Source organism: Meleagris gallopavo, chromosome 4 (assembly GCF_000146605.3).
Source record: "Meleagris gallopavo isolate NT-WF06-2002-E0010 breed Aviagen turkey brand Nicholas breeding stock chromosome 4, Turkey_5.1, whole genome shotgun sequence".
In the NCBI taxonomy this organism is placed as follows: Eukaryota; Metazoa; Chordata; class Aves; order Galliformes; family Phasianidae; genus Meleagris; species Meleagris gallopavo.
In genome coordinates this window covers 56005427-56018089 of record NC_015014.2, presented here as the reverse complement: position 1 = coordinate 56018089, position 12663 = coordinate 56005427, and the positions used below count along the sequence as shown (strand labels likewise).

At 38.5% G+C, this 12663-nt stretch overlaps 1 protein-coding gene across 12 annotated transcripts in view; it reads right to left on the bottom strand.

Annotated features, from left to right (window-relative positions):
- LDB2 (LIM domain binding 2) overlaps positions 1–12663 on the bottom strand; it is a 202975-nt gene that overhangs the window by 124590 nt on the left and 65722 nt on the right. For 6 of the 12 annotated variants that reach the window (XM_031553179.1, XM_031553181.1, XM_031553180.1 and 3 more), the window contains exons 2-3: positions 12260–12310; positions 11044–11146 (exon numbers count right to left, since the gene is read on the bottom strand). In XM_031553179.1, coding sequence (XP_031409039.1) covers positions 11044–11146; positions 12260–12310 — 154 coding nt within the window. The remainder of the gene's footprint in view (positions 1–11043; positions 11147–12259; positions 12311–12663) is intronic. The other 6 variants (XM_010710361.3, XM_010710363.3, XM_010710364.3 and 3 more) reach the window with 1 other exon arrangement.

Sequence of the window (12663 nt, the reverse complement as noted above, 5' to 3'; positions counted from 1 at the left end):
TAAATAATCATGATCTAGAGCATCCCTTTGGATTACAGCATTTGATGCACAGCCAGCCATGCATGTGCAACTGTCCCTGAGAGCCAGGCCTTAGCAGAAAAACTGGTGAGCATACGATCTTGAAACAAAAATAGCTGTCAAATCGAAGCTAATTTCCCACAGAAGGTGGCACGGATCCTCAGTTAGGGCATACCAAGCCAGTTTGAGTTCAGGATTGTTTAAAAAAAAATCTAAGGACATTTTAGAGAAGTGTATTTTTAATCTCTCTAATTTAATTTAATAATGGATGAACTGATTTTCTTATGGCAAGAGGGGAACAACCATAGACAGCAGCAGCTTCTGAGTGTGAAAAAAGTTTACCAGTCTGTGACCAACTCAAAGAGGGAGGAAACAGAACCAGTTACACAGCAGGCTGTGTAATCACGTGTGCCACCAAATATGTGTTATTTAATGCTCCTTCGACCAGGGTTTCATTTTACCTCATTTTAGTGAATTAAATCATGTACTACAAAGGAATTTGGATCTGAATGAAAGGAACAAGATTGATATCAGGATGAAAAGTAATGCCCTATTAATTCAGGTCCAGACATTAAAGAAAAAAATAAAATTGAATTACACAGTATTCTAATATTTCTGGACTAGATAAAATTATATGTAAAAGCCTTTTTTTTTTTTCCTTCTTTTTTTTCCTTCTCTTTTTTTTCTTTTTTCATAGCCAAATGGAGATGGAAGCAGTAATGGATTTTTAAAAGATACAACAAAATAGTCAACAGCTGCTTCCAGGCACCCTGGAAATTGAACGGCTGATGTTGATTCTGGAGCTGGTGCTGTACAGCCACCTACTCCTGCTTCTCTCTATGTGCTGTAGAGTCACCTCCTCAGTAGCCAAGACATCTCTGGTGCATAAGAGCTAGCCTTTACTTCTTTTCTGGGCTTTACTATACACAATACATCATGGTAACGACCTTCACTTTCAATGACATGGAGCCAAGACTCCTCAAAAAGAGAAGCTCTGGAATACTAGGCCTGGATTAGCACCTTTTTCTGTGCAAGAGCTGGATACCAAACTGCCCTTCAGGAGATGGGACATTCTTAGTAGGTCAGTAGGAGAGTAGTTTGAACCCCGCAAAAACTAAGGAATATCACACATCTCAAACATTCTATTTAAATCCAATAGATATTCTTACAAAGTGATGCAAAATTTTAACAGTCTCTATCTACTGTCTGAATTTGTCTAAAAAAATTCTAACATCTGTCAACAGAATCCACTTTTCTGAGAAAGCAAGGGCAGAAGAAACAAGAAATGGAAGGCACTGCTTACACTGCTATATGCGCCAGAATGGACTTAAATACGATGGTATAAAACTTGTATGGATCAGTATAGTGGAATAGCAAAATGTCAGCAACATTTTAAAGGTAATATAATTTGGAATGCAGAATTCAATATGATAAAGAACGATAGCCACTGTATAATATCTCAGACTTCTCATACACAGCAGACTTTAACAAAAATTCATGACTACATTAATTCAAGAAAACTTCCAATTTGGAATTGGGAACAGTATCTCAGTGTCCAGAGTCAGCTTTTGGCTCTATTTCTACTAATCGTGGTGCTGCAGCTGACCCAGTTTAAATGTATTTCTATAAAGATCCCATAATTTTTGGTGATGTTGCATATTGTATTCTCCTAAACCATTAAAAAATACAGCACTACAATAAATACCTACTTCCTAAAAATAAGATGCCTCAAGTGGAACAGCACTACTGCATCACTGAAATACAATGCAAAAGATTTATTAAAAGTTTCATTTGTGTGGTAAACACAAACACATGCACATTTGTAATGAGAAACCCAATGCTGCATTAGGATGCAAGTTTGGATATTTGACTGCGTTCGGTTTGTGTGTATACATTTCTGCAGGATTAAATTTATGAGTAGCATTCAAACTTTGTGGTGAATTTTTAATTATCTGAGCTTAAAGAAAGATCATCGGTGCCTAAAAGCTTTGCCCTGCTAATGCCCTACAGCCATGCAACTGCACTACCCACAGTGTTAGGTGTATAAGCACAATGTAGGAATTTCTAAATATTACAGTTACCCATAACATGCATGAAGCTCCCAGGGCCAGTAGGACTGATACTGTGATTCATCTGCATTCATCTGAGGATTCAAAATGGGGGGAAAAAAAGGCCTCATGAACCTGTTTAGTTATTCAGTGCTCTGCAAAAAAATAATCACTTCTAACACCTTCATGGCAATGGCTCCAATGTATTACAGTGAACAGCAGTTACAGCTAAAGCTAGTATGCTTACTTAAATGCTCTGCTTGGTCCAGAAAGAAGATAAAAATATGAAAGTATGCAATACCATCAGATAAAAGAAAAACAAAGGAGAAAAAATTTTTACTGCTAAGAGAAAAAGCACAATTCTAGGTGAGGATAAATATTTAGACAGTCCTGTTCCTTACAGGAACTCTGTAGGTACATTCGAATATTCTCCTGTAAGTACCTATTAGCTAACCAACTAAAAAGTCACCAACTATTTTTAAAGTAATAACTAGTTTTAAAGTAATAACAACTGAACCTTATCAATTTCATATAAAAACATTTTAAAAACATGCATGTTTTTGCAATTTTTAGAAAAAGTTAACCTATATTTAATGCACCAATGCCATTTGAAGGCATGCACTGAGCTGCCTGCCAGTTATTCAACAAAACCCAAAAAGTACTGACCAATTCTTCACAACTGCCTCTCTCACTATGCCAATAAAGGAGTAATTTATCATGAGTTTGTAGCAGAGAAAAGTTGTTCAGTATTTTGATGTAAAATATACCAATTTCCAACATTTTGCATGGATTTCCAGCCTTTTATAAGCATTGTCTCCAGCAGAGAGAACGACCTGAACGCTACATAGTTTGGACCAAAGGAGTGAACAAAAGCTAAGCATAACAAAGGGTTTATTTGTATTGGGTAAGGAAAAACTCATTAATCACTGCGATTCTCTCATGACAATTTTGCCTTTACTCTTTCTGCTCTCTGAATGGACCCTAGATTCCTATAACGTATGGTGTCAGATTATGTTATGATTTCTCCGAAAGAAGCCTGATAACTTAATCTGTTTATAAACAACATAATCAATCTGATTGACTGGAATTTTCATATGTCATTGCAATTGGAAGCCATATACAATTGTGAAATATTCACATCAGGAGTTCAGCACTTCCCTTCCATCAGGTCTGCACCACTGGCTTGTATAACGTGCTTAGCAACAAGCAAAAGAGATTCAGGGAACCCACTGTAAGGTATGTGAAACCAGAGTTGTCATCAGTGGTTGATAGGAGAGTCCCCATGAAAGGGGAAAGTACTCTGGTTTCCCCAGAGTACTGACATGAGGTTGTGTCTGTACACACATGTGCCTGTGCACACACAGTTGTACTGTCACTGCAAATAAGCACTTTTGGGCTTTAAAGGCATCGATAACTCAGAGCACAGGAACATTGTGCTAACTAATGAGGCTGCAGTGGGTAGAGGTGAAGGTCTGTTTCAGACCTGCTCGTTGCAAATCAGTGAATGGAAGGAATTGTTCCTTCAGTGCCTGTCAGCAATATGTAGAAAAAGAAAAATGCCTGTTATGAAAGAAATCAGTGGAAGATTCATGTGGGAAGTCTTGCATAGCTAGCAGTATTAGAAAAACATTATTCATATTGCTACAAATGAGGAACAGCAGGGTGTTGTTAATGACAAAAAGTTTAGCACCCAAGATGAGAAAATAATTTCAGAGCTTGTTATGAGAGTTGGGATGCAGCTGAAGAGAGGGCTGGGGCTGGTGCCGACTTAGGGAGCAAGTGCCCATGGGGTGATGCAGAGCCCAGCTCAGCCCCTGCGTGGCTGAAGGCTCTGCAGCACCCCTGGGGCATCTCCTCCTGCTCCTTATCAGTAGGAACTAACATCTCCATACACCTCTTCATGCAAACTAAAGCCAGAACATCTTCTCCTGCTCATCATGGATATGGAAACAGGCCGTGTGCCTTTCTTTTACAGGTGCTGTCACTACGTCTCATTTTCCCCTCACTCTTTTCCCCATGTCTTCTCTTTTGCAGACTGAACAACTCCAGTTCTTTCACTTTGCTTAATAAATTTTATTTTCAAGACTTTTATTTTTCTCTAGACACTCTCCAATCAGACAACATGTTTCTGTATGAATGCCATCCAAAACATGCATTCAAGAAAGACAAAGAAAAGGCATTCCCAGTTGGAGAGATACAGTATTGTCCAAAGCTCAACTGGCTGGGACAGATTATGGAGAAAAAGTATGCTTAAGAGTCTTTGATAAGATACCCAAAATTTGATAAGATATCGAAAAGCTGTAACTACACTGTGAGAGAGATGACAACTTTGGCTAAATAAGAAATAGAAAAAAATGAAGACACTAATTAGGAGGAAAAAAAGCCCAATAGTTAGGATGAGTATGGAAAGAAAAAGCAAACAGAAAAAAAAAACACAATACACTCTAAAACGTAAAATATTACAATGGGATGCTGAAGATGGCAATGAAAAAACTATGATTGCATGTATGATAAAAAAAATAGCTTTTTAAAATTATATTTAAAAAATTACTTCATTTGGAAACAGGAATTGTGTTAATGGCAAATAAAAAGAAAAGCCTTTTTGTACTACTTTTTGAAAGAACATTGATCTTGAGATGACAAGTGCCTCCTAGTCCATCAGCAACTAAGTAGAATCTTAAATAGCATCTCTTTGGAGAAAATATTTTATGATTAGCAGTTCTAAGAGATTCTTTTGCATGTTTTTATCTGATGCTATTTTAAAAAAGAAAAGAATTACTGAGGAAATTAAAAAAAAAATAAAATACTACTTGTTGTGCTGATATTGAAGAAGAAACACTAGACAGCAAGGTAATGGTGTAGTGTAATGCAGTTACTATCTTGACATCAATCCAGACAAAATAGATAAAAAATTGTACATGATTGCACTAACAAAGATTGAAGTGAAAGGAATATAATTAATGCCAGTCAACATGGTTTTATGTAAAATAGGTCTTGTAAAACAGATATGATTTTTTTCTTTGATGAGCTCACAGAAGTTTAGGTGACAAGTACACAGGGCTAATATACTTTAACACCTGTGACGTATTAGAGCATTACATTATATCATAAACAAAAATAAGTAATATGCAGAGCACATATAGATTGGATTGAGAAATGCTTAAACATCAATTTTAAGAAGCAGTTATCAATCAGAGATCATTAACTGGGAAGTGAGTGTATTAGTAGTGATGCACCAGCACTTGTGGATATGCTAGACTCAATTTTAACAATTTTTTCATCTGCATGCTGAAATGAATCTGAAAAGTACTGCAAACAAACTGAAGATAAAACTAAAAAAAGAGATACACAGATCGAGCCAAGGCAGTCACACAGAATAATCTGTCCCGCTTACTAAGCTAGGTCAATTTACTGTGTTGTACCTGAATGCTCAAATCATGTTTAATGACTGGGATTTCTCTAGGAAAAAAAAAAAGTAAAAGAAGGAGCATGTACCTGGAAAAACTACAAACTGTTTCTCTCGGCAACTTTAATTTTCTCTGTAAGAGTTATGTGAGAGAAACCAGACGACAAGTTTATAAAAACCCAGGGTGATAATGTGGCATGCTAACTTCTCCAAACAATCTTTTCGACAACAGCTAAGCAAGTGTGTAATGTGCGGTGAACTTTTACTACTTATTCCCAAACTATTCCCTGTGTGTAAGAAAAGCCCACTAGACGTAGCTTTCTGCAGTTACACCAGCAGAAGTTATACAGCAAGTCTTCAAGCTGCCCATACATCACGCGTTACAGGCAGTGACAAAGGTAGAATGGATTTGTTGCAGCTCACTGGCTGAGTATTCAGTAATCTGTAGTAAAGTCTAAGGTGCGTCTGTGTGATATATTCCTCAGACACAGTGGGAAACCCAGATGAGCACCTTAAAGCCAAAGATGTCACCATTTGGCCCCAAGTTCACTGTGCTACAAAACTCCACTTTTAGCTTTCCAGTTATGAATAGTCAAGAAATGAAGTAAAATCAAGGGCACGTGCACTAAATAGGAAAAATGAGCACTTAGGGCACACTATGATAAGCATGTTATTGTACATTCCAAATCCAAACTGCAGTAGCAATCATAACACAAAACACATATTCAATTCTCATCTACAGATCCTGAATGACATTACAACTGAAAACACTGTTTTTCTAGGAATACACGGAGCAAAAGAACTCAGATCATTCCTTCTGAAATTTCTGCGGTGTAAAATTATGTGATGGAATACAAAATTTGGTGATGGAAGCCCACAAAAACTGCCTGAAATGCACAATACATTCTGTACCTATAGACTTAAGTAAATCGTTTGGAAGACTCCATCATAGCTACCATACATGAATTTGTTTTACAGCTACAAACATGATAGCTTGTGCTTTTGCTTCTTTGCAGCACACAGCTTCTCCACAAACAGCCCGCAGTGAATAGAGCAGAAACATAGGCAAGCTCTAATTTTCTGTACAGTGGCAGCTATGTGCATTATGTGTTACAGTGTCACTCTGCTGTGAAAGAGTTAACTTCCTAGCTCCTATTCTCTGCAGTGCTGCATCAACACTGCACATTATTCTTACTGAGCATGCTTCATCTTTTCTGTCTCCACAGTCTTGGGCTGTCAATCAGCTGTCAGTCCCGACCACATCAGCACAGTGCGCATCACCAGGCTGTCAGCACAGCAGCTGATGAGACTCTGCTAAGAGCTGTCAATCAAACTTGTTTCTCTTATCTGTTCTGGAAATATTTTGTCTCTAAGAAACAAAGAACCTGGGCAACAATGGATCAGAGTCTAGTATTTACTCTGGCTCAGGGATAGGAGGCTCTTAACGGGAAACGAATATGTTTTATCCACAACCGGGGAAAAAAAAATCTGTTACATTAGGCATATTTTCTTTTTTTTTCCCCTTTTCCTGTTTTTTGTTTGTTTGTTTGTTTCTTTAAATTCTATTTAAGTCTTGACCCAGTAAACCAGAGAATAATAAATCAATGCAAATTTCTTTTTGTTCTCCCTGAAATGAATTTCACAGGTTTACTACTGAAGTTTCTCTTGAATATAATTCAATTCAGTTGAAAACAGCATCTATTTGGAATCTTTCCCTGTCTTTAGGCACCGGAATGTGTGATCTTTTTGCTTCACTGTAGCCAAAAAGCTAGACTGGGGGAAACACATATCAGTTGCACCTTTTTCACAGCAAAACATCTCTTTATTTTCAGAAGAGTTTCCCATTAAAACTCAATTTCAAGATAGAATTTAATAACAGAGTAGAGTTCATAGAATATGAACATGGAAGCAGGAGAAAAACAGACATTTTCAGCAGCTGTTTGAAAGAAGATGGTATCTTCTTTCTGGAATGCTGTATAGTGGAAGAGGAATCAGGGATGGCAAAGTCGTTCAGAAATAAAATTCTGAAGAAAGACAAAAGGAACACAGCAGCAATTTCGGGTCTGACACAGAAGTTTTGCATGAAAACTTGAGCTGGGCTTTCAAGTGCACACCTATACAAGGCAGGATTACGTTCTGTGAAGATAACTTGTCTAGGTCTAACAAACCTGGCAATCAAATTAATTAGCACTGGTGGATCACTGAACTAACAGACTTCTACTCTTCCCAGGGCATACGGAAGACTCCTTACATGCTGTGCCATACAGATACGCAGGCATATTTAAAGCTATCTTGAGTTATCAGTATACAGTGCTCTCTGGTGCAAAGTAAAGTAAACATGACCCAATGACTTAAAATCCCTACTTTGACCCATATCTATTTTCCCCTACAAACTGAAGAACTATAGGGCTGATAGTTGAGGAGAAACCTTGCAGACCCCAAAGCGAGACTAGAAAAGGGAAGACAATTGCTTTTCTCAGTATAGAGAAAGGTGTTGTAAAACATGGTAATTGAAAGGCAAGCCTAAAAATATTTCATGACTTTCATAAAGCTTCAGTCTGGGGCCATGAAATTTAAAAAGTAGCTTATTTTCCTGATACAAAAAAAAAGGTGTTTACAAGTCAGGGTTTCCTGGGCAAAAGCGTATGTTCAACATTAAAATGGAGGCAAGGAAAAATAGTGTTGTTTTAAAATCTTGTAACATTATACAGTGATTTCCAATCATGATTTGCATGCTCAGAAGACAGCTTTAGGGTCAAGCAGTCCAGGTATGAGCAAAGTGCAGGGAGATTCAACTCTGGCCCAGAGCAGCTGTGATAGGAAACCCACAGAATTCGTGTAAAAGAAACATATAAGGCAGCAGGTAAAAGACCCTGGAGGGGCAAGGGGACATCAGGAGAGACTGGAGACAAGCAGAAAGGACTGGGCAGCTCCTCAGTCTCCCACAACACCCTTTGGGAGCTTTGAAGATAGAAGCTGGGGCAGAGGGAGTGCACCTCGTGCTTCTCCTCCATCTGCCTGCCTCAGGCAGTATCTGGACATTACCTTACAAAAGGATAATAGGACTGGGAATTGCCATGACCTATAATAAAAAAAAACAGTGGCTATGGACAATGAACAACTATTTGTCCTTCCCTCATATATTTCCTCTTTCCCCAAAAAACTTTTGTTTGAATTTTTTCGCTCTAGAAGAGACTGTTTAAATTCCCAAAAGCAGGAAACCATTGCCCATTTGGAAAGAAAATGAGGTGCCAGCCACAACTGATGTCAGAGATGTAAGCAAATACTTTGCAGATTGAAGCAAGACATAGTAAGGCAATTTTGATCTGAATCCTGGAGCAAAGGCAAGGGGTCAGTATCTTTCATCAATTTCAACTCTATAAATGACTTCTCAAAGGATGCCTATTTCTCTTTCCTGAGGTGTAATCTTGGTTCCTTCCATTACGGTTTGTGCCTTCAAGAGTACAAATCAACAATTTGTCTTCTCTCTTCCCCCACAGCCAGCTCCAATGCTTTTAATACCCTCCAAATACAAAAGGGAGTGTGTGCTGGCATGAGGAGGCAGGAGCCTCACTGAGGATGGAGGGCTGGCAGACCAGGCACTTCTGTTTCATCCCACTCAAAACCCCATGTATGGAGCAGCTGCTCAGTATGTCCCACCAAATCTAACATGAGTCACAGCTTACTGGCTGGCAATTTCACTCTTCATGGAGTGAAGTTGGTAGACGGCATTAGGGATGTGGGGAGGAGCTGAGACCCTGCACGCTCACGATGTAGCCTGTGCATGGTTTGGGTGGGTAAATGGAGACCACCAGGCTGCGGTGCTAAGCAAGGGCTTGCTGCAGGTGGAAGCTATCATCAACCCATATTTGTGTCCAAAGAGGTACAGCTCTGGTCTCAGCTCCCAGACACATTTCAGGACATGATACTAGAAAACCCTCAAACACAGCATTCATTCTGCATCCTCTTTAGCCCTGGAGGTGCGAGCAGGGCCTTGGCTGGCCTGGCACTCGGCAGCCTTCCCCATGGCCTGCTCTTATGGCACAGGAAGGTCCCAAACGAGAACCCACAAGCATATTCTTCATACTGTGAAGAAACTGGAATACTGCTTCTGTCAGAATCAGTAATACTTGTGGTTCAGAACTACATAAATTATTACTAACGAAGGAAGCGTGAATTAATGGAAAGAGCACTATATGCAAAGCTTTAATTGCAGATACTGAGAATATCAACACCAAACGCTACAATCGTTTTTGCAGAGGTCAGAAATTAAAACCAGGGGAAAGTAATGTTTCAGTTACATTAAAAAATGTGTTCACAGTAATGCAATCTTTCAGTTGTGTTTATCAGCAGCAGTGCTAAGAATCACAGTACTGCCCTGTACCAAACTGCCCCACTTCCAGATAGCACAACCATTATCAAGCATTTGTGACAACTGGGATATTTTACTCTTTGACAAATTCTTTCATAAGTACCACTGTTTTCCAGTAACAGAACTCCCTCAGATCTAACTGGACATTAATTGCTTTTTTGCTGATGTATCTGTGCCTTCTGGACTGATAACACAACTAGCAAATCTGATATCTGACAAGTTGACTCAACCTAATCAGGACAGATCAGCTGTTACCAACGTTGCTATAGGCTGTAATTTGAGGACCTTTACAGACTTATCACTTGCTCTGAAAGGCAAGAAACTGTAATTCTGTCAGCAGTAACTCCAGAACGTGCATTCAGAGTGGCTGTTATTTTTTTTTTTTCACTTGTCAAATAAATACCTGAGATAATTGATAAAAGGAATTAGAAGTATGTGAGTGATACACTGACAATCAGTCACTCTCAAGAAAAATAAGAACCTTGCAAGATTCAGCGCATTAAGCACAGAGCACAAGCTGTCACTGTGAAGCAGGGGTCATTCTGAATGGAGTGAAACAATTGGCAACGCCGTTTCTCAGTGTTTACTTATCTCTCTGTTGCTTAGTGCTAAAGCTGAGTGAATTATTCACTTCAAACAATTTATTCGATGAATTTTACCTCTTTTCTCCTGCTCAGAGTATGTGGGCAATGGATACCAATGCCATCAGATTTATTCACTGCTTCACTTTATTCAAGCTTGCATTTAGTGCTTGATTGAGAGTATTCTAGTCGTCTTCTGGTTAGCTCTGACTGGTCAGACACTAACAACAGCAGGTCCTTAATGTGTGCAAACAGTATAGACCCACGCAGCTGATGGACCACCACGGATACTTATTTGGGTAATTTTTCTGGTCCCTGTTTGAATCCAGAACCCCTTCCAGCAAAAGTGCTGACAACTGCTGCAAAGTTCCCTTTCTGTGAACAGTTTTACCCACAAGATTCAACACTTGAATGTTTTTGGAAACTAAATTAACAGAGCATGCAAGCACAGCCAAAGCAAATTAATTTACAAAAATTCAAAGATTATATTGTATGAACTTGATGGTCACTGAATACAGACAAGTGGTATTTTCACTGCCGGGTTTACAACTGTCTTCTACAGATAAAACATGTATAGAAACTCAGGCTTAAATTGATAACAAAAAATGTATCTCTTACTGTATCGCTTTGGTCCATCTTCCAAACAAAAGGAAAGAGTTAAGGTTGCATCATCTTCAAAAAATTCAGTTGCAAAGGCATCCCACCAGAGGTTGTCACTATCCTAGGAAGTAACAGATCATTCACTTAACAGGAGGCAAAATGAAAATATTTTCATCTTTTTTAAATAGAAATTCCAAAGGATCACACACAGTTTGCATGTCTTCCCCTAATTTGTGGGTTTAGATGTCTATGAGGTATTTCAAACTATTTTTCTTAGATAAGGTTTGAGTGTTAATTTAAGAAAAGAGCTGAAACATTTAGTTTATTACACAATAAACTGTCTTCCATTTTGTCCAGTTGTCACTAAACACGTGACAACTTTCATTCTCATAAACACATGCTCTTCTGTAAACCTTAAAGACTTTCATAAATCAGTTGCAAATATATCAACTATGACTTCACCCCCTGCCCCCCAACTCTGTCTCTGGGCTGTGTATCTCAAATTCTTGGTCCTAATCATGAGAAAACTTCAGTACTTAAATCTGTAATGCTACATAACCCGATTATCAGCATGAGTTGACAAGAAAGTTATTTAGAAACTAAATGTAATAGCCATTCCCCTCCAATGCATTTAATATAAAATACAATGCTACTGCAGGTTAATTAAATACCAGCTAGTTACTTAAATGTAACTGTTGTGAGAAATCTTTACTTATCAGTGTGATACATGAAGTGAAAACAATATTTTAAATGGTCTGTGTATGCTTAGACATGCATTAATACTCATAGTCAAAACATAATAGTTATGGAACATAATAATTAATAGCAAATATTAATACACTATTCCACTTAAAGCATCCAATACATCACAATGGTGGTTGTTGCCTTCAGTGGTTGAACAAGGCATTTGGGTGATTAACAACACCTTTCAAAAGTCTTGCCCAAGCAATAATCACTAGCTACTGCACTCTGCCACTCGCCAAAAGAGAGGCTGCAGCAGTAGTACAACCATACTTCTTGTATCAGCAAAACAAGAGGGGAGGAAATGCTTTACAGAACAGTGCACAGAACAGTTCCAGCTCTGCTGTTGAAAAGCTGTTGGTATCTTGGTAGCTTGGCATTACCTGAACTACTCATACAATACCCAGCAATGTGAGGGTGAAAACCAAAGCATCCTTATGATGCAAATGCACACAGGAAACAAGAGTAGAAAAGGAAGACTGTGGTGCCTCACCTCAAAACCACACATATTTGCAATCTTGCTTGCTTCCAAGAAGTCTGAGGGCTAGAAAAATGTGAAGACTGAATTACTGTGGATTCTCTCCCTGGATAAATGAAATATCCAGACTTTGTCACAGTTTGAATACAGTCCAAGGTCTTTATCTCATGTTTTTGCATAGTTTATGTCAAGAAGAAGAAAAAAACAGAAAATACACCACCAACCTTCTTTCCACCCTTAAGAAAAAAACCATTTAATAAAATATATAAATCCTCTGTTGGGCTTGGATATGCTCTGCTGATTAATTCTCTGCTCCACCTCGTCACAGGTGGGCCCAACTACTCTCACAGCCAAATGGTGAACAAAAACAAATGAGGTCTCCCCTAGCCAAGCTAAAAAAGGATCCAGTTACTCTAACA